This window comes from Osmerus eperlanus, chromosome 20, assembly GCF_963692335.1.
Source record: "Osmerus eperlanus chromosome 20, fOsmEpe2.1, whole genome shotgun sequence".
NCBI classification, from domain to species: Eukaryota; Metazoa; Chordata; class Actinopteri; order Osmeriformes; family Osmeridae; genus Osmerus; species Osmerus eperlanus.
The window spans coordinates 8,581,767-8,606,161 of NC_085037.1; the positions used below are offsets into that span (position 1 = coordinate 8,581,767).

A 24,395-nucleotide genomic window follows, 5' to 3' on the forward strand; every position below is an offset into this window, starting at 1 on the left:
TTTTCTTCTATCTTTTTTTCCTTTTTTTCCTTTTTTTTTTTCTTTTTTTAAGTAGGAGATGAGAAAGCGGTTTGCATACATTAAACTTAAGCCAACACACAATGTGACTTGTCTCTGTCTTTGTGTTACTGCATGGATTCAAAAGAAGCATGGCATCTGTAAAGTGCTTGAGAGCTTATGGGGCGAGCGGGAGGGAGGCGTTCCGAGCCAAGGAGCAGACCAACTGGGGGACATGAACCTGAGGGGAACGGGGACCGTGTAGCCACAGCACAGAGAGAGAGAGACACGAGACGAGAAAAGAGAGAGAAACCCGACAGGGCCAGTGAAAGAGAGAGGCAGGGGCGTCGGGGCTGTGGGGGGGGGGGGGAATTTTAAAGGGAAGTCCTCAGGAAACAATATGACGAGACATATTTGTTCTTTTCTTTCGGAGCGACAGAATCACAGTCAGACAGTCAGTGGGGTTGGTGCCGGTGCCTGCAGCTCGGCCTTCTGGGACTAACCCTCCCCTGAAGTATCTGGGTCCAAGAGGGGGGCGGGTGGCTGGGAGGGGCGATCGCTCACCCTGGCACCCAGCTCTGGCTGTGGTGTGCCTGGGGAGGTCCAGTGAAGGCCCCTAAGCTCATGCCCATCCCCATCCCCACCCCCTGGGACAGCGAGCCGTCAAAGTAGAAGTCCATGCCCTCGGTGTCCATGAAGTCGTTGAGGAGGATGGAGTCCACGTCACAGTCCAGCGTGTTGGGGAGAGGGTCCATGTCGAGCTCCGACACCATCCGGTGGTGTGGCTGGTGGTGCTGTCCGTGGTACCCGGAGCTGAGGGGGGGCTGGGGATGGTGGTAGTAGCCCTCCCAGCTGTCGTTCATGCCCTGGTGGTGGGCGCCGGGGTAGGGCTGGTGCCGGGGGTGGGGGTGGGGGGCGGAGGCCAGGCGGCAGGGATCCTGGGGCACATCCATGACGCTGGCGGGGTTGGGGGGCAGGGAGGGGGCCGACGCCGGGAGGTGGGGGCGGGGGCCGTAGTGGCCGGGGGTCTTGAGGCTGTAGGGCTGCAGGATGTCAGTGTTGACCCTCGGGGAGAGGGCCTGGGGTCGCGGCCCGCTCTGCTGCAGGTGGTCGTGCATGTGGTTGGGGTTGGAGCTGGGGTTGACTTTGTGGCTGTGGTTGTGTTCGTGACTCTGGTTGTAGTCATGGCCCGGGTGGTGCTTGTGACTGCGGTTGTAGTCGAGGTTAGAAAGGTGCTTGTGACCGTGACCGTGATTCTGAAGGTGGCTGGGGTTCTGGTCGAGCACCGCACCGTGACCGTTGTGCATACCTGGGTTGTGAGTGTGTTCATGGTTGTGATTGTGGCTGCTGCGGTTCTGATTGTGGTTGTGCGAGCTGTGAACCCCGTTGGTTGCCTGGGTCAGGAGGGCGTGCGTCTCGCTGGCCTGGCCCAGCACCAGCTCCTTGCTGCAGTACTGGGGCCCTGCAGTCAGAAGGCTCTGCAGAGCGTTGTTCTCTGAGTAGGCCCTGAGCAGGCGCTGGAAGCTGGCCGGCTTGTTCTCCTGGATAGTCTGCATGGGGGCGTGGTGGCGAAGCATGGCCAGGGTGGTCTGCCCGTAGACGGGCCCGCAGTACGACCCCTCTCCCTTGGGCCCCGGGACGTAGGGGTAACCATTGCATTTGAGCTGCTGGGGCTGGTGGGGGTACCCCCCCTCGTCCAGGCTGATGGCCCCCGTCAGGTCAGTGAGCTGGGGAAGCTCCACGGAGGGGCAGTGGCCCCCGGTCCCTAGGGCCGGGGAGCGCGTGCTGGTGGGGCTGGGGTAGAGGCGGGGCGAGGCCGAGCAGGACAGCCCGCCCTCCTCGGGCTCGTCGGGCTCCGCCTCCGCCAGGATGGGCGACAGGCAGCCGCTGAGGGTGGAGCCGGAGGAGGAGGTGCGGGAGTGGAGCTCCGTCCAGGCGTCGTACTCCTCCCCTCCCACCCCCACCCCTCCTTTCCCCGCCGGGCTGCCGTGTTCAGGGGAGCCCTGGAGGCCAGGCCCCTGGCCCTGGCCCTGGCCCTGACCCTGACCCTGGCCCCGACCCAGGCCCATAACCCCAGCCCTTTTCCTGCTGACCCGGCCCTTGGTCTTCAGGTACTTGGTGCCTCCGTTGTCTATGGATGCAGCTCTCCTCCGTGGGCCCTTCCCCATCTTCCCCCCCTCCGGGTTCAGCATCCACCAGGAGCTCTTGCCTGTGCCCTCATTCTGCACCCGGATGAAGCGCGTGTGCAGGGACAGGTTGTGCCTGATAGAGTTCTGGAAGATTGAGATCGATGGGAGAGAGAGTTGGGGGAGGGGAGGAGAAGGAGAAGGGGAAAAAAACAAAAGGAGCATTAACACTCGAGGGACTATTTAGGGTCAAATAATCGTTTTAGAAAGCTTGCAATCTTTTCAAATTATGTTTAAAGTCTATGGTGAGAGAGAAAGAGATTAAGAAAAGAGATGGAATGAGAGAGAGAGAGAGAGAGAGAGAGAGAGAGAGAGAGAGAGAGAGAGAGAGAGAGAGAGAGAGAGAGAAAGAGAGATACAGAGAGATACAGAGGGAGAGAGAGATGAAGATGGGGGTGTGGGGGGTGGAGTAAAGAGGGCAGGGAGAGTGAGGAGGGCCTCGGAGCTGCCTGGCCAATCAATACCTCCCCTGCCAGATTTTTCCTCTCTGCACGCGCTCACTGAGTCATAATACGGCCAACAACAGCGCCTCCACATCAAACTATCACCAAGGTTACAGAAATGAATCACGCGTGGCAACCCAATCACAGACAGTTTCTATCGATTGTAGGGCCTCCAAAAATGAAACCCTGCGAGGCAGCCAGGGAGTGTTGAAGTGGAGGGGTGCGAGGGAGGGGGGGCCTGTGCTCTGATTTAACAGCAGAGAGTCTGAAAGATCACAAGATAAAAAAAGGAGAGGAATAACAAAGAGAGAAAGAGCAAAAGAGGTGGGGGAGGGAGAAGAAAAAGAAGACAGGAATGAGACAATTTAACCCTCCTTTAGAATCATGAGACAATTAATAGCACCCCAGGCTCACAGGCTGTAAAAGTTCTGTGGATATCATCGTAGATGGGTTAGCCTTGATCGGGCCTGTGTTCGGCGCAAGGTGCTATGGGAATGGCCTCTAACAACGCTTTTTCAGAGGAGTAGTCAAGAGGGCTAATCTAGGGTTGGCCAGACCCGTTTGCCCAGCTGGAGTGAGTTTTCAGAAGATTTGATTCCAGAGGAGAGCTCAAGAGGGATCTAGGACCTCTCGCTCTGCCTGGCTGAGAGCAGAGGCTCCAGCCAAGACCTCGCTGTCTCTGCCATCACACCTCCATACTCACATACTTCATCCCTCCTTTTATTATTTTTCCCCTTCAGCTTTCATCCCCTCTTTCTTTTTTATTATTTTTGCAACCCCCCACCCCCCCCTCCCCCCTCACTTTTTCCCCCTCTATTTTCCTCTTGATACAGTATCTATCTCTTTTTCTCCCTTGTTTATTTCAAGCGTCCTGGTCGCAATCTCTGTCTCCTGATACCTCGAGCCCTTCTCCATCTTCATTCCCTCCCCGCCTCCTGTCCAATTTTCCTGCTCTCACTCTCATTCATCTCTTTCTCCCTCCCTCTCCCTCTCCCTTTCTCTCCTCTCCCCGGCTCTCTCTCTCCCTGTCAATGTCTCTCACTTTCCCTATCACTCCACCTTTCCCTCTCTCTCTCTCTCTCTCTCTCTCTCTCTCTCTCTCTCTCTCTCTCTCCCTCCCTCCCTCCCTCCCTCCCTCCCTCCCTCCCTCCCTCCCTCCCTCTCTCTCTGTGTTCCCTCGTCTCTTGATCACGCCATTGCTCATTCTCTCCGTCACCGCATCCATCCTCTCGTCACCTTTTGCTGACATCATTTCCATTTCAAGCAAACACCAGAAACAAATAGGAGATGCAAATCTATATTCAAGAGCAGCTCGCCCGACACGCCGTCCCCACCCTGCGTGTGCTCTCTCCTCCCCTCACCGTGTTTAGCAGGCTACCTCACAGCAAATTGGCCATTTACCACTAAATAGATTATGCTTCATTGTTGTCAACGCTGTTTCTCCAAAAGCATGACACCCCAAACAATGGATAATAGTTTCCTTTGCCAAACATCTACGGCAGAATGCATCTTTAAGTGGTCGGCAAATCGTTGCTGTTTCCTGCACGCCATTTTCATAGACGCAGCTTAAAAGAAAACCTTGTGCCCCCTCCGGCAGGAGTTCTAACAGGCAATTTCATCCAACCCTCCAGTGAAAACATGCAGCTTTGACTCCCAATCTTTTCACAAGAGAGAGAATCAGGATAAGTGAGGTGCATTTACTGTATGCCCCTTCCGAGGGGTCCCCTCCTAAAAAAAGCAAGGCCACCCAATTGCACAAGCAGCGGCACAGGCTGATGATGACACGGCCAGACTGGGGCTGGGCGTGCAGCACGCCCACCGAGCCCGAGACTTCATCAAAGCCTAATTGAATGATGGCGTCCTGCGAGCAAGGCCACGGATGAAGAGGGACCCACGTCAGGTGATCTGAGATTGTCGCCCTGACAGGTTCCCGCTACCTCGACGACAGCTCCAGCTGGGCGTAACCATGGCAACTGAGTAAACCGAAGGGGGGGGGGGGGGGAAAGGAGGCAGAGAAAGAATGAGTGCAGTGTGGTGGGAAGGGGGGGGGGATAGGAGGAGACAGGAGGCAAGGGGGTATGGGGGCAGGGGAGAGAAGGGAGGAGGGGAGAGGGAGAGGGGGAGAGAAGAAGAGTGTTCCAGATGCTGTTTGATGCTGCAGGCAACTCCAAACAGGCTTTTATCTGACTCAGTCAGATTCCTGCTTGCCTATCCAGTAGGGAGGCTCAACCAGCAGCCGTCACCATGCCTCCCTACCTGTGCGGAGCAGTGATTAGCAAGTCAAGTCTGAGCGCTAGCCGCCACAACGCCATCACAGGCTCCACCAGTCGCCGCCGCCGCAGCAGCAGCCAGCACTGGCCCGCTGACCGTCCCCAACCACAGCATGTCACCTCGTCAAAGGACCGGAGCCAGGGACACAAATGAGCTACTGTTAAGTGGCTAAGAGCCTTGTCATATCTCATGGGTTTGACGTCCCCCTTCCGAGAGCCAGGTCAAGTATGCTCTCGGTGTTTACTAGTCACACAGATCTATACTGTGGCGAGGGAGCCTCGTGTGACGAGTGACAGACAGGCAGAGCAGTGGGTGACCTCGTCGGAACGTCCAGCCTCCTCCTCCACTTCCTCCTCCTACTTCGGGAGAGCAGGTTGCGCAACAGCAGGGTCCACCGCCAGGCGTTAGGCCGAAGTGTATAAATAGAACTGTCTGAGTGTGAGTCAGAGGCTGGTCACTCCAGCGGTTAGCTACAGGCTCACTCACACACACAGGCTCCCAACAACACCATACTCACACACAAAGGCTCCAAACAACACCATACTCACACACACAGGCTCCCAACAACACCATACTCACACACACAGGCTCCCAACAACACCATACTCACACACACAGGCTCCCAACAACACCATACTCACACACACAGGCTCCCAACAACACCATACTCACACACACACAGGCTCTTAACAACACCATACTCACACACACACAGGCTCCCAACAACACCATACTCACACACACACAGGCTCTTAACAACACCATACTCACACACACAGGCTCCCAACAACACCATACTCACACACACACAGGCTCCCAACAACACCATACTCACACACACACAGGCTCCCAACAACACCATACTCACACACACAGGCTCTTAACAACATCATACACACACACACACACTCAGACTCCCAACAACACCATACTGACACACACGCTCTATTTTGTATCTCTCACTCTCCACACTGCACCCCTAGCCCCACACACACATGGCACACTCACGCTCCACACTGCCCCCCCTCCACACACTCCCCAAAACTGGCAATCATACTTAATCCCTCTCCAGCCTGAGTAATCCCCGCCAATCCGAGGCTAATCCTGGTTAATTCTGGGCGCTCCTCTGTTGGGTTTCACCCTCCAACCGCAGCGACAGGGTGGGGATTGGTCGGATCATGGCGATGGAGGGTGGGCGTGGTGGCGATTGACATAATTGCTTGGACAGCGATGGTAGACCAAGAAAAACAAGCACAGGTTTCACAGGCCTTGAAAATCCGTCCAGATTGAGCTCTCTCCTCACGTCACAGCAACACTGTTGTTGCAACTCCTGGAGAAAACATGTTTTTCACGCAGCCCAGGCTATCCACGAGCACCAGTTCAGCCAATAGCTAACCGATCAGGCAACTCCACAAACCTGGCAACCCCCAGCCCTGATGCTACTGTAGTAAACAAACCTTTATTTTTCCATGCCAGCTTCCCCGAGGGGGGAAAGAAGCAGATGTAAAAACTGAGGCTTTGTAGGAGTTAAGGAGAGCAGGGCGAGAGCTGCTTCTGAGACCATGCCAAGGCCTGTTCTACCACCTCAATCTCAAGCTTAACAGAGCCTCTGAGCTCAGTGCTCCTTAGCGATCATTGATCCTGATTCCAAAATGAAGCACTTAAGACGCCTTGATCAAGCATCTAATCCCGCGGTAATGAGATTGAGACCTTTTCACCCAGAACCTCAGCCCTGCTCAGACGGACTCTTCTCGTCGGCAAACACCCTCTGCCAACACTCCTCTCTCAATAATAGACTCTGTTTAGGGTGGGGGTGACAGTCTATTTGAGCCCCGGTCATTTTCAAGGTGAATTACTGACTTATGTGTGGTTAGAAGGAAGGGAGGGAAGGAGGGAGGGAGGGAGGGAGGGAGGGAGGGAGGGAGGGAGGGAGGGAGGGAGGGAGGGAGGGAGGGAGGGAGGGAGGAAGGAAGGAAGGAAGGAAGGAAGGAAGGAGGGAGGGAGGGAGGAGAAACGGAGAAAAGGAGAAATCATAGGACTCTCCTATAAAGTAAGACAATCAGTCTATGTGGCTCTTCATTTAAACGGCTGTAACCAATAGTCCTTCTGTAGTACATATAGTCCTTCTACAGTTCTTCCTGTCATCTCCCAACAATCCACTCTGTCCACAGTATGTGTTCACAACCATAGACTATCATCTATCATCATAGAGAACAGACATACAGGGTTAGACATGCAGCATGGAGACTCAACTCTGAGCTCCGAAACTCCACCGTCGCAGGTCTCCACATAATGTATGTGGATGGAGGACATTCTATCAGCTAAACAGCTTGATACTCTGCCTTCTGCAGCTCCCCCCTCCCAGGTGAGATGTGCCAGACTCTGTTCTTTGGAGGATTCAATAGAACATCATGTAGCGAATTTTATGGAGTCTCGCACACTTTTAAGGAGGACTCTTAATTTACGACGCATTCCACACAGAGCGTTCCAGAAAGAGAGTCCCTGTTTTACATTCCGCACAACGTTCCTTTAGACGGGATCCGGACAATCCAGTCGTGGGTTGTGGGGGATTGTTCTAACAGAGCCTTCTGGAGAGCCAGCAAGACCGTGCTAAGTCGTTTTCCGACGCAGTTTGGCATTATTTATTAATCCATTTCATACAGCCAGGAGTCATTATGCATGGTCCTGTCAATGGGTATATCTCTCTATGGTGTGCATTTATTTGATAATAAGCAGGAGTGGGGGGAGAAGATAAAAAGAGCTGACTGCGTTCATTGTGGAGTATTTTCTGCAGGCGGGGGAGAGACTTAAATGAGAGCCAGCCAGGCTCTCTTGTGTGGGAACGGGTCTCGTCTGCTTAAGCCTGTCTGGAGGCAATCGATGGAAATTAGGCGACGCTAAAAGATCCACTTCCTGTGACTGATGTCAACGGCGGCGCTTGTCTCCCTTTGATGGGAAATAAAGAGCAGGCAGAGGAGGGGGGGGCAGGGGGGGGCAGAAGGATTAATGGGGTTGGAGAAGGTGTGAGCTCACAGAGGTTGGGGGTGTGGGGTGGGGGGGGGGCTCAGCAGGGGGGAGGGCATATACAATGCTTCGGCGGATTGAGGAGAAAATAACGGGTCAGCTGCACCAGAGGAACGCTAGGTTGTAACAACATACACAGGGAGGGAGGGAGGGAGGGAGGGAGGGAGGGAGGGAGGGAGGGTAGTTCACAGGAAGGAAGACTGCTCCTTGAAGATGCTTTTTACACATTTATAGGTGCGCTGCTTCCAATGTTGCCTCCCTGTTAAAGAATTGATATGGCTCAAGATTTCTACTGTACACTATGTTCATTGTTAAAGAAGTGATAAAAATGAACATTTTGCAGGAGTGGAAACTTCAAATTGTATCTGGTGTGCTTGAGGTGATAGACTCTTTGTCTTGTTCTGCCAATGTATACATGTTCAAGGCACAAAACAGCTCTGACAAAGTCAGTAGTGCATTGTTGGTGAACAAATCTGGGCTACTGCATCAGTATAGACAGTGAGCATTATATAAAAAGAGTAGTTGGCAGGAGCAATAACAACAGAGGCAAGATGAGGGGATGTTGTGGGCGTCCTCTGTAGAGACAAGGTCAGGGGAGTGTGAGGTGAACCAGTCAGCCAGTCTCTCCTCCTCTTAGAGCAGGGAAGGACTTGAAGGCAGGCCTCAGGCGACAGAAGTCCCTACCCCCCCACCACCCCTCCCAACCCCCAACCACCACCACCCCCCCACACACACACACACACTACCACCACCACCAACACATCCCCTACCGCCCCCCTCCCTGTAGAGAGCCAGAGCCCTGGGGAAGCCAGCCAGGGAAACAGGGAGGGAACCAGGGAGGGAAACAGGGAGGGGGAGGACAGCGTGGACAGCGTCTGGTGCTGGGGGGGGTTAACCTGAGAAAGGTAGGCAGGAATAAGCCTAGGGCCCAGGGGGGCTGACAGGGAAGGCGATCCCCAGCAGACCGCTCACTAATTGGTGCTGGCGCTCCAGCGAGGGAGCCTCTGCTGTGAGGACGGACGGACGGACGGACGGACGCAAGAAGGCGAGGGAGAGCCCGGGGGTGGGGGGGGGGGGGGCGCGAGGAGAGGCCGTGTAAAAATAGAGCGGGCAGATTAAGGAGCATCTGAAAGCGGAGCGGGGGATCGGAAAATCCTCAGCTTATGCCGGCCCTGTCCGCTCCTCGGGGGCACAGCCGGCCCTGGGCAGAGCGAGGGAGACGGAGCGAGGGAGACGCAGGGCGGGGCGGGGCGAGCACAGCCCGCTTCAGCAGGGCCAGGCCACATCTCATATCAGCAGCAGCACCTTCACTGCCTCCAGACATGGCTCTTGCTATATACAGTATATATATATATATACTTATTAGGTATAAACACTGTATGTAGTGTATAGATCATTCTGGGCGCGCTTCATTGTCTCAGTCACTCAAGCGCATAACCGTGAGCCACGTCAAGTGCACCCCAGTTACGGCCAAACCCTCTAACGCCACTGATCTCTGGCCCAGATCTGCTCTCGTCATTGCCCCCCCCCCCCCACCTCCCCAAGCACCTCCACACCTCACAACCCCCCACTCAGGCCCCACCTCAACGGGTGGCATCCACCCTCCAACCCCGCCCCCAAGAAGCCTGGACGCGGCAGGTGGGGTGAGGAGACACCTGTGGGAGCCCACGCCTCCGTGGGAGCGAGCTGAGAAGCAGACCTCCCACCTGGCAGTGGGCCTCGGAGACAGCAGACGCCAGCCACCTCGCCTCCCAACTCGCCTCCAGGCACATGAGTGGAGGAGCCCGGCTAGGAGAGACAGCTTCGAGGGGGCGGGGGTGTGATCACTCAGGATGGGTGGAAAGCAAGTACACCAATAATGACACATATACGACTGTAGATACTGTGTATACGATTGGAATACAGTACACTGTTTAATTCTCCTGAGGTCTAATTGTTCACAGTGCTCGAGGACATAAAAACGGAACCTACTGAAACGGAGGTGTAAAACAACAATCCAGCTGATCCCACCCTAATCATATCTAATGATTTATCAACGCTGTACTTTAGAACCACGGAAACAAACCGTCTTTCAAACTGGTTTTGTCACGCTCCAAATGAATCCTGAATGTTTAGGGTACGTGATGTGAGGGGTCACTGATGGGGCTTTCATAACCTTTGTGTTTGAGAGAAGAGAAACTTGATATCTGCAATGAACCTCTAAGCCGACACTAGACAATAGAATGCTAGAAATAGCCGTCCTTATAGAAAAAGGTTGTGCAGTGCGGTCTGCTCTGAATAACACATTCCTGGGATAAGATTAGACCACTTCATTATGTCATGTAAAAAATAAAAAAAAGAATTTAAATGTGCGTTGGGACTCTTTCTTTTGTAAAAGGTTTGCAGATTCACACCTTCACACCTCCTCAGACTTGTCATTCCACTCATGTTAGTCAGGCACACACACACGAGAACACCAAAAACACACGTTTGATACTATGTGCATCAACGCGTCCGTGCGCACACAAAGAAACACACACATACAGATACACGCACACAACAAACCCACACACATCTCACGCTCGTGCTCTGTTCGCCAGGCACTCTGGGCCTGCTCATTACTACAATGCCAAGCTACCAGTTGCTAAGGAGACCTGAGGGAGAGGGAGGGTTCCTGTTGCCATGGCAGCAAGGCTGCTTCCTGCCAACTGTCTTTCCCCATGAGACCTGACCATAGTAGACGGAGAGAAAGGGAGAGAGACAGGGGAGGAATACAGGGGAGAGAATGAAGTGAAGAAAGAGAGTTGGTTGGGGGTTCTGGTTAAGATGTTGAAAGGGAAAGACTTGTAAATACTGGCTGGAGGCTCGGCTTGTCAGAGAACTACACGCGGGGGGGGACGACGACGCTGAAATAATGTGCTGCTAAATTGATGAGGTGAAAAGACAGAGAGCGAGGGACACAGTGAAAGGAGCTTTTGAAAGCCTCGGTGTATGTGTGTGTGTGTGAGAGACAGACAGAGAGAGAGAGAGAGAGAGACAGAGAGAGAGAGAGAGACAGAGAGAGAGAGAGAGAGAGAGAGAGAGAGACAGAGAGAGAGAGACAGCAGCTTTTCCATTGCCACGAATGCAGGGCCCACGCTCAGCGTCTCCCTGTGTCTCTGTGTTTGTCAACTGGTGACTGCACAACATGGCTGCCCACAACCAGAGCCAGGCGTTCAGAACGACAGAACATCCAGAACTAGTGCCCCCCCCCTCCCCGGCCATTCACCTCCCACAGTGCCATGTCCTGGAGTGAACCTCTGGGCTGCCAGGGAAACCAGATCTGACACAGTTTCAGAGCACCAATCGCACAACCTATCCGTCATGGAAAAGTCTGCCAGGGAGACTATGAGCGTCCGTAAAATAAGAGACACAGAGACACAGAGACACAGAGACAGAGAGACAGAGAGACAGAGAGACAGAGAGACAGAGAGAAAAAGCAATAGACAGGAGACAGACAAGGACAGTAAGAGAGAGAGAGAGAGAGAGAGAGAGAGAGAGAGAGAGAGAGAGAGAGAGAGAGAGAGAGAGAGAGAGAGAGAGAGAGAGAGAGAGAGAGAGAGAGAGAGAGAGAGAAATTGAGAGAGAGAGAGAGAGAGAGACAGAAATATGGCAAGAGATGGCAAGAGAGCAATGAGTGAGGGGAGGAGACAGAGACCAAATGCAGAAGTCAGACAGAAAGACAGAAAAACAAACGTAGGGAAGGGGGGTGTGGTTCGTACAAGGGAAAGAGACTTTCTCAATCCCCAAATTAAAAGAAGCCTCATTGTTCTTCCTCGCCCATCCTTCTCTCTAACTTCACTGGGTTGGGGTCAGAAGTATTAAATTCTTCTTCTCACTGCCTACAACTATTTGCAGGCTCAGCCTATTTAATGGGGAGTGTCTCCTAGTTGGACAGAGAACACGCATAATGAGGATGTGAGGGATGTATCCTTTAACAAACACTTTATTTTCTTTTATTTGTCTCGTTTCTGACTTAGCACTCCATAACCCTTAAACCATCCTACGTTGACACATACGCGCTCACACGCAGTCACATACACGCACGCACGCACGCCCACACGCACACACACACACACACATGCTCCCCCTTGGTTCCAGCCAATAGAGAGATCTCCCTCTCATTTTCCCACTGTCTCTTCTCTACTCTCTTCCCTCTCTCAGTCTGTCTGTTTCTCATTGCCAGGGAATGTGGCGTCTGTCTCGTTCTCACAGCCTCCAGGAAGCCATGGACATTGACTGCTCTGCCCGGGCCCAGGCCCCGGCCCCGGCCCAGGCCTCGGCCCGGGCCCCGGCCCCGGCCCCGGCCTCGGCCCCAGCCGCTGCACAGGCCTCACTTTGATGAATCTCTGCCCCCCCCCCCCCACCCCCCACTCACCCATCTTCTCCGCCTCACATACAGACGTGCCTTTATTGACTTATTCATGCATGGGTTTGTTTCAAGGGTTGAGCTCCTGTCTGCCAGCCTGACAGACAACCCCCACCCTCCTCCCCCATCTCCAAATACCCCCTCCGCCCCCACACACACACACACACACACAACCCCCCCCCCCCCCCCCCCCCCCCCGGCCCCCAATCCCAGCGTGGCACTAAAGGGGCTCAGGGTTCACTTGGGGTTCCTCTCCAGTTTCCCCTCCTCGTCATTCTCTCCTCCCCCTCTTCCATCTCTCTACATTCTATCCAGTTCTCTCTCATTCCCCTTCTCTCGCTCGCTCCTCTCCCCCCGCGTCTCAATGGGTAGGATCCAGTGAGAGGGAAGGTATGCCCACATTTCCTGGAACAAAGACAGCCCAATTAAGTCAGTTTGAGTTAGGGTCTGTGTGGCAAGGAAAAAGGAAACACAGAATGGGGAGAGAGAGACGGAGAGAGAGCGAGAAGAGAGGAGACAGTCTAACGAGAGAGAAGAGGGGGAAGAGCAGGAGAAGAGCGGAAGAGGAGTGCGAGTCACTTTGTAGCGGAAGCGGGTCGACTCGCTTCGTTTTTAGCTCCTCAATGGGAGACTATGAAATATTAATAAGCGCTCCAGCCATACACTTCAGAGGCCTATGGTAGAACTTAAAGTCTAATGAGAATCTCCTCATGAATTGCTAATGGAGATGCTGGAATGTGTGTTTTGTGAGTGTTTGTGTGTGTTCCAGTGTTCCAGTTTATGCGTGTTTGTGTGTGTGTGTGCTTGCATGCATGTGTTTGTGTGTGTGCATTTGTGTGTATGTGTGTCGGTCAGTTGGTAACAGAGGGGTGGAGCACAGCAACTCTTTCAAAAAGAAGAGAGGGAACTTCATTAGGGGCTGGTAGCCCCACACTCACACACAGACACAGATAGACCATCTCAACAACATACTTTCCCTTGAAAAGCAACTGATAAATGTGGATGTCACATAAACAAGTTATACACTGCATGCCACATAAAACTACACTGAAACAGATGAAATCGAAATAAAAATGTACATATAACTGTGCTTATGGAAAATATCAAATCATTTAGATCAACAATCAATTAAATATTCTAAATCCCAGTAGCACCACCATGTAAACTACGTTTCTTATGGAACCATTCTGTCTTTGTATCGGTACAGTAACTCAATGAGTGACCCAGTCTCTGTTAGACGTGTGGCTAATGCCAAGGGGCGGGTGAGAGAAGGGAGAGGGGGGGAAGCCCTGCAGAGAGGAGCAGAGCAGAACACCTCCTGCCTCGCCTCACGTAACCCCTGCTGGCTAATGGCAGGGCCGGGCTCCACGCTCGGGGGCCGTGGGCCGCGAGCGAGCCGGGAACACGGGCGGCCCTGAGGTACAGCGCTGCGTGAGAGCGTTGCTTAGTGACCTCATTTCTAACCACACTGGCACGACCCCCCACCCCACTTCCCCCTCCCCCCCAGCCCCCGTCGTCGTCGTCGTCCATAGGTGGGGAAAAAAAAAAGCACACACTGAGATGGAGAGTACCTAGAACCAACACAGCACCTCCAGCACCCAGAGGAACTGGGAGCCCTGACAGGGCTGGGCCCCCTGGGGAGACGGCAGGACAACAACTGACACCCCGACGGGATGGAGAGACACAGAGAGAGGAGTGTGGTGCGAGGGAAGAGGGGACAGAGCGTGTGGATGCTCACGAAGGCATGCTCGAGCACGTGTCACCGGCTGCACATCGGCCGTGATTCGCCGCTCTCGATCGGCAGCGGGGGTTCACGTGGGGAGGGTTGAGGCGAGGCGTGCCATATGCGTGCCGAGAAATGCGGGAAACACATGGGATAAATGCGTCTCTGGGGATGTGTGGGAGGTGGGGTTCATTAACGGTAATGTGGATTTGTGTGTGTTGTGTGGGTGGGGGGGGGTGGGGGGGTGGGGGGGGGGGGTGGGGGGGGTGTTAGAGGGGTGAGGGTGGGGGTGGGGAGCCCTTCCGCCTGAGTGGGGCTGTCACTGGGTATCAGTCAGCCGGGCAACGGCAGGCGGTGCAGATCATTAGCAGAGACAGAGAGAGGGAAGGGGAGAGAGGGGAAAGAGAGAGGGGCGAAAAAAGAAAGAGGGAGCAGAGGGACGGAGCGGAGGGAGGGAGGGAGGGCCCAGGCGCAGCGCCCCCCTTAATATCAGTCTTGGGAGAATGACCCGGACGGGCCTGCACAAAGCTCAGTCACGCAATCAGAACCCTCCGTCCTCTCCACCATCCCTGTCTCTCTCTCCCTACGCCACCATTTCCTCCCCCACTCCCCATCTCCCGGTCTAACACCCTCTGCCTCCACTACACGTTCACTGGGTTAACAAGACACAGCCTGGCGGTTCGGAAATCTCACGCAGCCTGGTGGTCCTCAATCATATCAACAGCACTCAACCAGAGACTGTATATCGTAAGGAACACATTACAAAACCACCTCCTCCTCCCCCTCTCCCTCCTATCCCTCCTCCTCCTCTATCCAAGCTCCCTGTTCCTCCTTTCCCTCCGGCGACTCCTCCTCTTTCTTCTCCGCCTCCTCCTCCCACTTCTTCTCCTCCTCTCCCTCTCTCATGGGACCGCCTGGTGTCCTCTCTCATCTTGGCGTCCAGGCCCCCCTCTCCTCCGCCTGGTGTCCTCTCTCATCTTGGCGTCCAGGCCCCTCTCTCCTCCGCGTGGAGCTTCTCTCCTCATCCCGGGCGTCAGTCGTAACTCATCTTTTAGTGCTGCGTTGTACGGTGACCACCCTCTGCTCAACAACACCGTTAAACGGACAGATTAATGCTACTATAAAATCTGCCGATGGGGTGCAGAGGCAGTCATCAAAACGGTATGTGTACAGACGATGGCATCAAGGTTTTGATGAAGTCAGGCTTTAGGTGAGAAAATTCATCATTCGCCAGACTGCAAGGCATTAGGTGAAGGAGGAAGGGGAAGGGCAGAAGGGAAGGAGACAGGCTGTGACCAAGGAGAGGAAGAGGAGGATAGGTGACAAAGAGGGGCGGGCAGGGGAGGGTGAAGGAGTTGTGTAACATTTTTGTTCCTTCGGGTCCATGTCAGAGAGAAGTTTTTTCAATATTCAAATAGATTTTACATGATGTCCTTATTTTGTGAACAAAGAAACCTTAGAATCGACATATATTCATTTACCTTGTTACATAATAATGAAGCAATAAACAGTAATGCAAAAAATGTGTTCCAATGTCATTCCAATGAATCATGATACAATTCCAACATCAGTACACACATGGTGCATATTCCGATTTAAAACAGTCACATCTGGGCCCTGACCAAGCTCATCACTGCATAAAACAAAGCCTTGAAATCTACAATAAAAAAAAAAAATAGATTTGGAAATATTCCAGATTACATCCCAAATCATATATCCATGTGACCAAATGCTTCTACTGTGGATTTAAGTGCAATTTAGAAGAGAAGCGGACCTAATCTAGAATGTTCATGAAGGCGGACTGGAAGCTTTTTATCTGAGCCTTCAAACGGCATCTAAAAAAGGAGAGAAAGAGAGGGCAGCACTCAAAGAGACGAAAGACGCCAGCGGTTAGATTACAGAGAGAGGAAGAGAAACAAAGGGGGAGAGACGGTGAGAGAGACATGAGAGACAGAGGGAGTCTGGGTTCAACCCAGGCTATCTGTCGTCTATGCCTCAGCCACCACATGGACAGAATGCTGAACGCAGAGTTTTGAATCCTGACCTACTTTCATCAAATTGACACAGAAATCCAAGCTGAGATGTCGTCTCCTGCTCCCAACCTCTACTTCCCCCCCCTGGCCTGCCCTCACAGACACCCCAGGAGTCTCCACCTATTCCCATCAAGTCAATCGTTTTTATTGCAATCCCCAAAATATCGTCAATGATTTTAAAAAGATCCATGAATAAGTCAGTGTCTTGAATGACTTCAGCTTCTCTATTCAACGCACTTCAGGCTACAATTATAAGGTGTCAGAATGTTCCGTTGGACTAATGAATATTCATAAAGGCAAAATACTGTAGCTCCTTTATGGCCGTGGTAGACAACAGACATTTCGTTTTGTTTCCATTTATCTAGCTTGGCATCGTCATGAATTTGGCAGTCACAATCCTCACAAATGTGCCAACTTGTAAACATGCTCATCTGCTCCTGAAGTCTGAACGGCCAACTGACTCTAAGCTCAGGTCAAAATTGATTTCAGCATCACAAATATAATCTATAAAGTTTCCTTGGAATAGGAGTCCATAGCTTTTTTTCCCTTATTAGTATTAGTAATTAGTAATCAAATTTGAATTATAGAGCTGACTTGCGAGAAGGCTGGATTGTGTGCAACAATACTAAGCCCCGTCTGATTGATGTTGAACGTCACTTGAACATGAGAATACTTCATTGAGAATAATCAGCATTAATGGTGACAGATAATGGAGTAGACGAGTTAAGTGTCCCGCTAATGTGAGACGTTTCTCTTTCCTGACAATCAGGTCCATTATTTGCTTTCATGACATTTGAGCTTTTTAGGAAAGCAGGAACAGACTAGCAAACAACATCAATTGCCAGCTAAACTACTGGCAATTAAACAGTGAGATGAGATGTCTTTGGTTTAATACATTGCTCTGCCTGAGGGACATGGTCAAACCCAAGGATGAACCGTTCTGTGGTCAGCCCAGCGGTCAGCCCAGCGGTCAACCGTGTGGTTGGGGTAATGGACTAGCAATTGTAGGGCAAAAGTAGTCATCCCTCCATTCTACCGTCTCTCTATTTCTCCATCCCTGCACTTTTTGATCCCTCTATACCCCCTTTCCATAAGCGTCCTTCTCCATCCCTCCATTCCACCTTCCCTCCATCCCTCTATCTCTTCATCCCTCCATTCCACCTTCCCTCCATCCCTCTATCTCTCCATCCCTCCACTGCTCCATCCTTCCATCTCTCCACCCCTCCATCTCTCCACCCCTCCAACCCTCCATCCCTCCATCCAGTGGCATTAATCACAGACCTGCTGTCGTCTACTGATTACCTCCCATCAATCTTAGTTTTCAGGAGCCTCCGAAGGGAGAAGCCCCTTATGAAGATCTGATTAAAAATGTAAGTACCTCGTAATATAAGCACATGCCTGGCTTCTTTGTCAATATTCTTTAACACTCGCTAGCTTCAATAGGGATTCATCGACTGCACGCAAACAGGGCAGTTCACCGGTTAACACAGCGGTTGGCCCAGGCTCGAGCAGGCAGACGTGAGGCTGGGACAGAGATGTGCGGAAGTCATTTGGGGCTGAAGGAGACTGGAAGATGGGGGGGGCTGCTGGGAGAGATACACATCCTGTCTGCAATTAAGGTGAAATCAGAAGAAGAGGTCTGCTCTGCCTTGATAATGAGCCTTGTCTGAATTATTAACTAGAGCTGCACCCCCCCCAGGACGTGCACTCCCATCAGGCACACACATACGTCCACACACACATGCATACACACACACAACCACACACACACGTACACACACACACATGCATACACACACACAACCACACACACACGTACACACACACACATGCATACACACACACAACCACACACACACACACGTACACATTGTACACTACACACTACAGCCTTGGTGAAACGTTTCATTTGACTGTGGCACTATAAAAACAATTGCAGAGGGACAACTAGGTAACTACCATTGCTGCACCATGCACCATATACTTAAAACATAGACAGTAGCGTATTTAGGTTATGACTTATGTAGTTATAATCATAATATGTGTACTACTGCAGTTAAATTCTTAGTACTGCACTTTCATTTATTCTACTGTGTACTAATGCTGTTCCATTTATTCTACTGTGTGTACTACTGCAGTTACATTCTTAATACTGTGTGTGCTACTGCTGTTCCATTTATTGTACTGTGTACTACTGCAGTTCTATTGACTCTACTGTGTGTACTAATTCAGTTACACTCGTAGACATTTACATTTAGTCATTTAGCAGACGCTCTTATCCAGAGCGACTTACAGTAAGTACAGGGACATTCCCCCGAGGCAAGTAGGGTGAAGTGCCTTGCCCAAGGACACAACGTCAGTTGGCATGACCGGGAATCGAACTGGCAACCTTCGGATTACTAGCCCGATTCCATCACCGCTCAGCCAACTGACTCCACATCGTAGAACATGCAGAGCGACTGGAGTACAGACGAACCAGATGAACTCGCTCAGGTCACAGAACAACCGTAAAGCAGGGGGACACATGCTGCAGGCTGGCCGGCCCACTCCCACTAGCAGCCAAACAGCACAGACACAGGAAGACTTGTCAGAACACCCTGGGGTCTGGAACTGGTCATAGGTATAGCTCAGCGGTAGAGCATTTGACTGCAGACCACGAGGTTGCAGGTTCAAAAAACTCCTAAATAAGCATGTTATTGTTATCAGAAACACACCAACGGTGGATGCTGTGCTTCCCTGGCTCTGGTTTTTATGACACAATGGGCAGCGGGCCCAAGCCCGGCCTGGCCCGCCCTGGCTGCGTGCGTCTGGACCCAGTTTTCACTGTGGAATTTCCGTCCCGTGGTTGCTCAACATCCTCCTCTGCGATCGCGCCCAACAATTTATTTCGATCGTGATTGAAGTGGGAGAGCTGAGAGAGGGAATATGGTGTTCTATTCCGGCATTATTCGTTTAAGCAGGGTGTACACGCCTTTTTACCCGCCCCCTCAGCCCCTCCTCCTCCCCAGTCACCCCCCCCCCACACACACACACACACACACACCCCAGCCCCCACACCGTCAAGCAAGGTTTTGGCCACACTCAACCAAATTCTCAAGTGTCCCCAGTTCTCCGGCATTCAAACAGATCTGAAAGTCTGTGCTCCAAGCACCGACCGACAAGATCCCTGGAGAAAATCCCTACTGTCTCCACCCTAGGACCACCCTCCCCCCCGCCCCCCCAACCCCCAAACCACCATTGACAAGACCAAATGGCCATTCATTCCATTTCTTCCTCCTTCCCTCCTTCCACAGACAGATCTGACTAGGTCTACGGCAGCCCCCTCAGCCCCCCCAGGCCAGTGCCAGGCCCCGCCAACTCGAGAGCTCCCCTCTCCTTCTGCTGCGCCTTTTGTGATAATAACAATAACAGAGGAGGCGCTGCGGAGGGCTTTCTGTTGAGCCCCCGCCATGCTGCCTGGCACGGGGAACCTCTAAGCCCGTTTCCACCATCTCCAACCCAATTCCCCTCGGCCTCGGCTGGGGCCCCGGCATCGCAGGATGCATTAAGGCTGCTATCAATGTGCTCAGCGTCTGGGGCCACCGTCTCTCTCTCTCTCTCTCTCTTTCTCGCTTTCTCTTCATCTCTCTTGCTTTTTGCATACTCAATTCAATTCAAAGGAACTTTATTGGCAGGACAACATTTTATAGGTTTTCTTCAAACATGTCTCTCTCTCGCCATTTGTGACTCTGTCTGTCTCTATTTCTCTGGTGCTTTTTTGGCCTCTTCTTTTCCCATTACTTTACTTGTCTTTCTATTTTCGGTGATATGATTCCCAGCTACGCAAAATGCACACTTGCCTTCGTGCCCTTCTGGTGTGTATCAGAAGTAACAAGCTCATCAAATACAAGCAACATCAGATCTCTGCCTTCCTTCCTGCCTGCCTGCCTGCCTGCCTACCTGTCACTCGCTCCATGAGTATCAGTCTGTCTTAGGCTATTGTCTGTCCACACACCTGAGGAAAAACTGCACATCTTCAATGTACAAGTGCACATCGAATATGGTCAGAACAGCAAACCACAAAGACAGAACCGCATGGTCAAATAAATCTAAATCTGGCTGTAGATGATACAATCATGATCGTGCATATGACTACACACACTAAAACCTGATACGTGTGTTTATGTGTGCGTGTGTGTTTGTATGTACTTGTGCATCTTTTGTGTGTACCTTTGTACCTTTGTGTGTGTGTGCGTCCAATAAAACTCCCTTGGGCCCGGTCGCCATGAGTACCAGAGTGCGGTCAGGACTGGACCTTCCCAGAAAACACACTAGTATTAATAGTCTCTATCTGTGGATCTGTTTCAGTCTGGGAGACCAAAAGGCTCCACAGCCAAGACAATGACAGCGCAGAGCCCAGCAGCTGAGTCTACCACCAGCTTTAAGACAGTATTGAGCAACACCTCGTTAAGACTGCTTTTCATATACGCAGCCCACTGGATGTGATTCTCCTCCCCCTTGTCCATCCATCCATCCATCTACTCCCCTCATTCAATTTCATCAGCAGCTACTGATGTGCAATTTCAAAGAGAAGGCAACTAGCTATTCAAATGTACATGTTGTAACTGTGTGTGTGTGTGTGTAAGAGTGTGTAAGTGTGTGTCTGTGTGCTTAAAATCGTATTAAAACCGGTGCCAACTGTTACAGCCCAACATGTGCGTGCATGTGAGTCTGTTTTTAAGAGTGTTTTTATGATTGAATCAAGTTGTTTTTGCCTAACTTGGTGCCTTCCAGCCAATCAGAGCTGTGCCAAACCAGCCAATCAAAGCGTCAACACAAAGCCCTATGGAGGAATTTGAGCTGACATCCAGCTGGGCATCCCTGGGCAGCACAAACAAGGCCTCAGGAATTAAGCCCCTTTTAAATCCAATTTTAAACCTAACCATAAAGATTGGAGTATTGCTATTCCATGTACTTATGCCTAAATGAAATGGTCATTTCAACAAGAATAATCTCTCTCTTAATACGCCACTCTTCTCCAAATGTTATGAAGCTGGTATTTCAAGTTAAAGAGATGCCAGGAAATAAAGGGAGGCTATTTTAGACAACAGAAAACATCTGTGAAGAAAAGTACATCATGATTTAAAGGACAGTTGATAAAATGTGAGAAAAGGGACTGAACTTAAAACAACCCTTGAGGAAGCTTAAGCCTGCTCACAGTGTCTGCGTGATGCAGATGGAACCTCAGACATGACATGTAAACGTGTTCCTCTTTCTATCCACTTGGACAGATTTGTGAATATAATCAACACTGTGTAGGTTTGAGGGTCCTCAGTAGGGACCAATGTCAAGAGACCATTGAAACATCCACACGTTTCATTGGCGGCTGGGCAGAGGTAGTTTTACCATGTAGGGTGATCAATTTTTTTGGTCCCCACCAATGTTCAAACCAAACCTAGGCCTTTGTCAACAAAAATGGCATATTCTGTTGTACTATTCACGTTGGACTAATCTCCATGATGATCTGAAAACACACAATACCATTAGAAATCAGGATCTATAGGTCTTACAAGGGCATGACACAAAAGCCTGCTCATCAAGACAGCTCGGTTTTCTTTTGTAAAGAATAATGGGTATTCATGTTTCTTTTGTTGGAGTTAGGGGACAAAATAATTAGCATTTAGTCTCAACCACGGAGAGACACCACGGACAAAACAATAGGCTATCGAGAATTATGGTTGAATAACATGGATTTTATCAATTTATTACATTAAAATTATCTTCTTTTTCCATTTAAATGATAATCTACAGTAGTATCTGTTTGTTGACTCTGTTATAGTCGCATATTTATTGTCCCTCTGCCGTTGCCGTTGTCAAAACCGCCAATTGCACAGCCTGTGCGTAATTTTACGCGCGCGCAATGGATAGAAGGGGCGGGCTCGGCTTGTCCACAGAGGGTTAATCCAGAGTCAAGAGCCGTCTGTGACGCTGAACCTAAGGAATTGTAGAAATGACCGGGGACGCACTTGTGTCCCCCGTATGACCCGTTTTTCCAACTTCTAAGCAGATGCTGCCACACAACTTGGACATAAATACGTCTGACATAGCCTAGCATGTGAAATGGACATTGCAACGGCGCATTGTGTAAGATTATTTAAGAGTGAGCTGATCAGGGCGTTTACAATTGAACGGATTTGTCTTGCTATACACAAGCCACAAACCCAAATACGATGAACCCAGTGAACCCCTTTCCGCCTCCTTTCTACACATTGCATCGCGGAGTGTGGTAAACTATAGGTAGCGACATGCTAAAACCTGACATTATAACATCGCAAGCATTATTGAGAACCAGCTGATATTTGGGAATTCTGGATGACTATTAACTCATTGTTAGGAGCACGAATGTTGTGTGAATAAACAATTGAAAAAAGATTACTATAGCGTTCTTATATCAAGTGACCGTACCTTCCATCCAGCTGAACTATTGCTGTCACCTTTATCCTTGAAATAAGGGACAAAGCGCACCATCCAATCGTAAATCTGTGACAAAGTAAGTCTCTTCTCGGGCGTACTTTCAATGGCACGCGTGATGAGATCCGCGTATGACTGGTTTCCCCATGCGTTCCGCCGGGAGGACTTAGATTTGCGCAGCTGGCCGGCGACATCAAGCGCTGCCCCGGACATACACGTAGGAGCAGCGGCGATAGGGGCTGGGGCGCCGGCTGGATGTTTTATCTCTGTCGGCGCACCACCTCTTCTACATGTAGGAACGTTGTACTGCTCCAATTTAACAGATGCCAGGGGTAGACCTCGATTGGCCTCCTCTCCCCCAGGAAAATCCTCTGGACACGGTAGCGGCCAGGTGCACGAGCGAGGTCGGCCCTGAGGTTCGAATTCCGAATCGATTTCAACCTGATGCGCATCCATTCCGTTGTTCTCCATCATCAGCATGGTCCTGAATAACGCTGAACCGGCAAGGTCACTGTAGAAAACCTGTATAAATCCTACAACAGCTTGAGAGTTCTTCAAATACCCAAACTGTCTTTTCTAACAGCAAACGCTATTGTCTGAAACAAAAATATGAACCAATATCAAAAAGCCGGGTGCGGCGTGGAAAATGATCATTCTGCACGACCACATGCAGCATCAGAATACACCAACAACATGTATCCGTGGCATCAACAAAAATACAAGTCTCTCTTCCATGTTAATTGGCAGATAGTACAACACGTTGAGGAACGCACGCAAGTCCGGGTGACGGTTAAAAATCCATTCTGAGATCCTGCATAGGCTACTTCAGCACCGCGGACTTGGAAATGTGCCCCCTGTGATCGTTCCGTTGCAGCAACAGTTGATTTCTTTGACAGACGGGTTGACAAGCGACTGTGCCAAGAGGCTTGAAATAATATCGAATCAACCCCCAAATTACAGCCACATAAATTTACTTTAGTTTCCGAGGGTCTGTTCACAGTTTATGTCGTCTGGTATCTCCGTCCTCTGCAGATTTGTGACCGGCTTCACACGCAAGCGCTCACGCGAACACACTCATAACTGATAGTAACACACTGCGAGTGCAATTACTCCCTTAAAATAGGACCTCATGAATCATTTATAAAGCCGCAGAATTCCAGACGAAAAAGCCTCGCGGCTTTTGTTGCATTCCCTGCCTTCCCTTCTACATCGAAGACGCCCTGTCCTGTGTTTCCCAACCTCTGTTTCGTTAGATTGTCAGAAAACGTTCGTTCTACAGTTGTACACCCCTGTCTCTCAGCATCAAGCGACTACATTGTAGCGTGGAATAAGTGCTGCTAACACATAATTGGACGACGCTTGGATCAAGTCACACCCTCTAGAACAGGTTTAGAGCGAAAGGGAATATCTCATCTTTCCCACCTTCCACATGGAAGCCAAACTGAGCTGAAAAAATATTATATTAAATATATGATCTAGTATAGTTTTATGTTTTGGTTTTAAGTATTTCATGTGTTTCTGTCGAAATCATTTGTTAGCCTACATGTATTTTAAGGTAACCAAATTAAAACATTAAATATAGCTACAAGCAAAATTAATTAATACTTGGCAAACAACAACAGGCTCTCTGGAGATCTGAACTCAAGAGCATTTGGTTGCAAGTCAGCCTCTCTATCATCTCTGCTGCACATCAACTGTTGAATTTTTATGAATAGAAAGGGCACACTATCAGCTTTGGTCAGCTTTGGACAAAGTTTAGGCAGCTGTAATTCCGTCATCTTTTGACATATCAAGGTGAAATTGTGCATGGTACTTCAGAATTATGTCATCTGGAAGCCTGTAAGGTTTGAAATATCATCAGTCAAAAGGACATTTGCGTAA

The 24,395-nt window shown here is 50.8% G+C and overlaps 1 protein-coding gene across 1 annotated transcript; it reads right to left on the reverse strand.

Moving 5' to 3' along the window:
- foxo6b (forkhead box O6 b) lies at nt 1-23,883 on the reverse strand. Its single transcript, XM_062486483.1, has 2 exons — nt 22,509-23,883; nt 1-2,270 (listed from the first exon to the last, which is right to left on the reverse strand). Exons 1-2 carry the CDS (start codon nt 22,992-22,994, stop codon nt 558-560), a joined length of 2,199 nt encoding a protein of 732 aa, XP_062342467.1. The 5' UTR covers nt 22,995-23,883; the 3' UTR covers nt 1-557.
- Nucleotides 23,884-24,395: the final 512 nt, after the last annotated feature.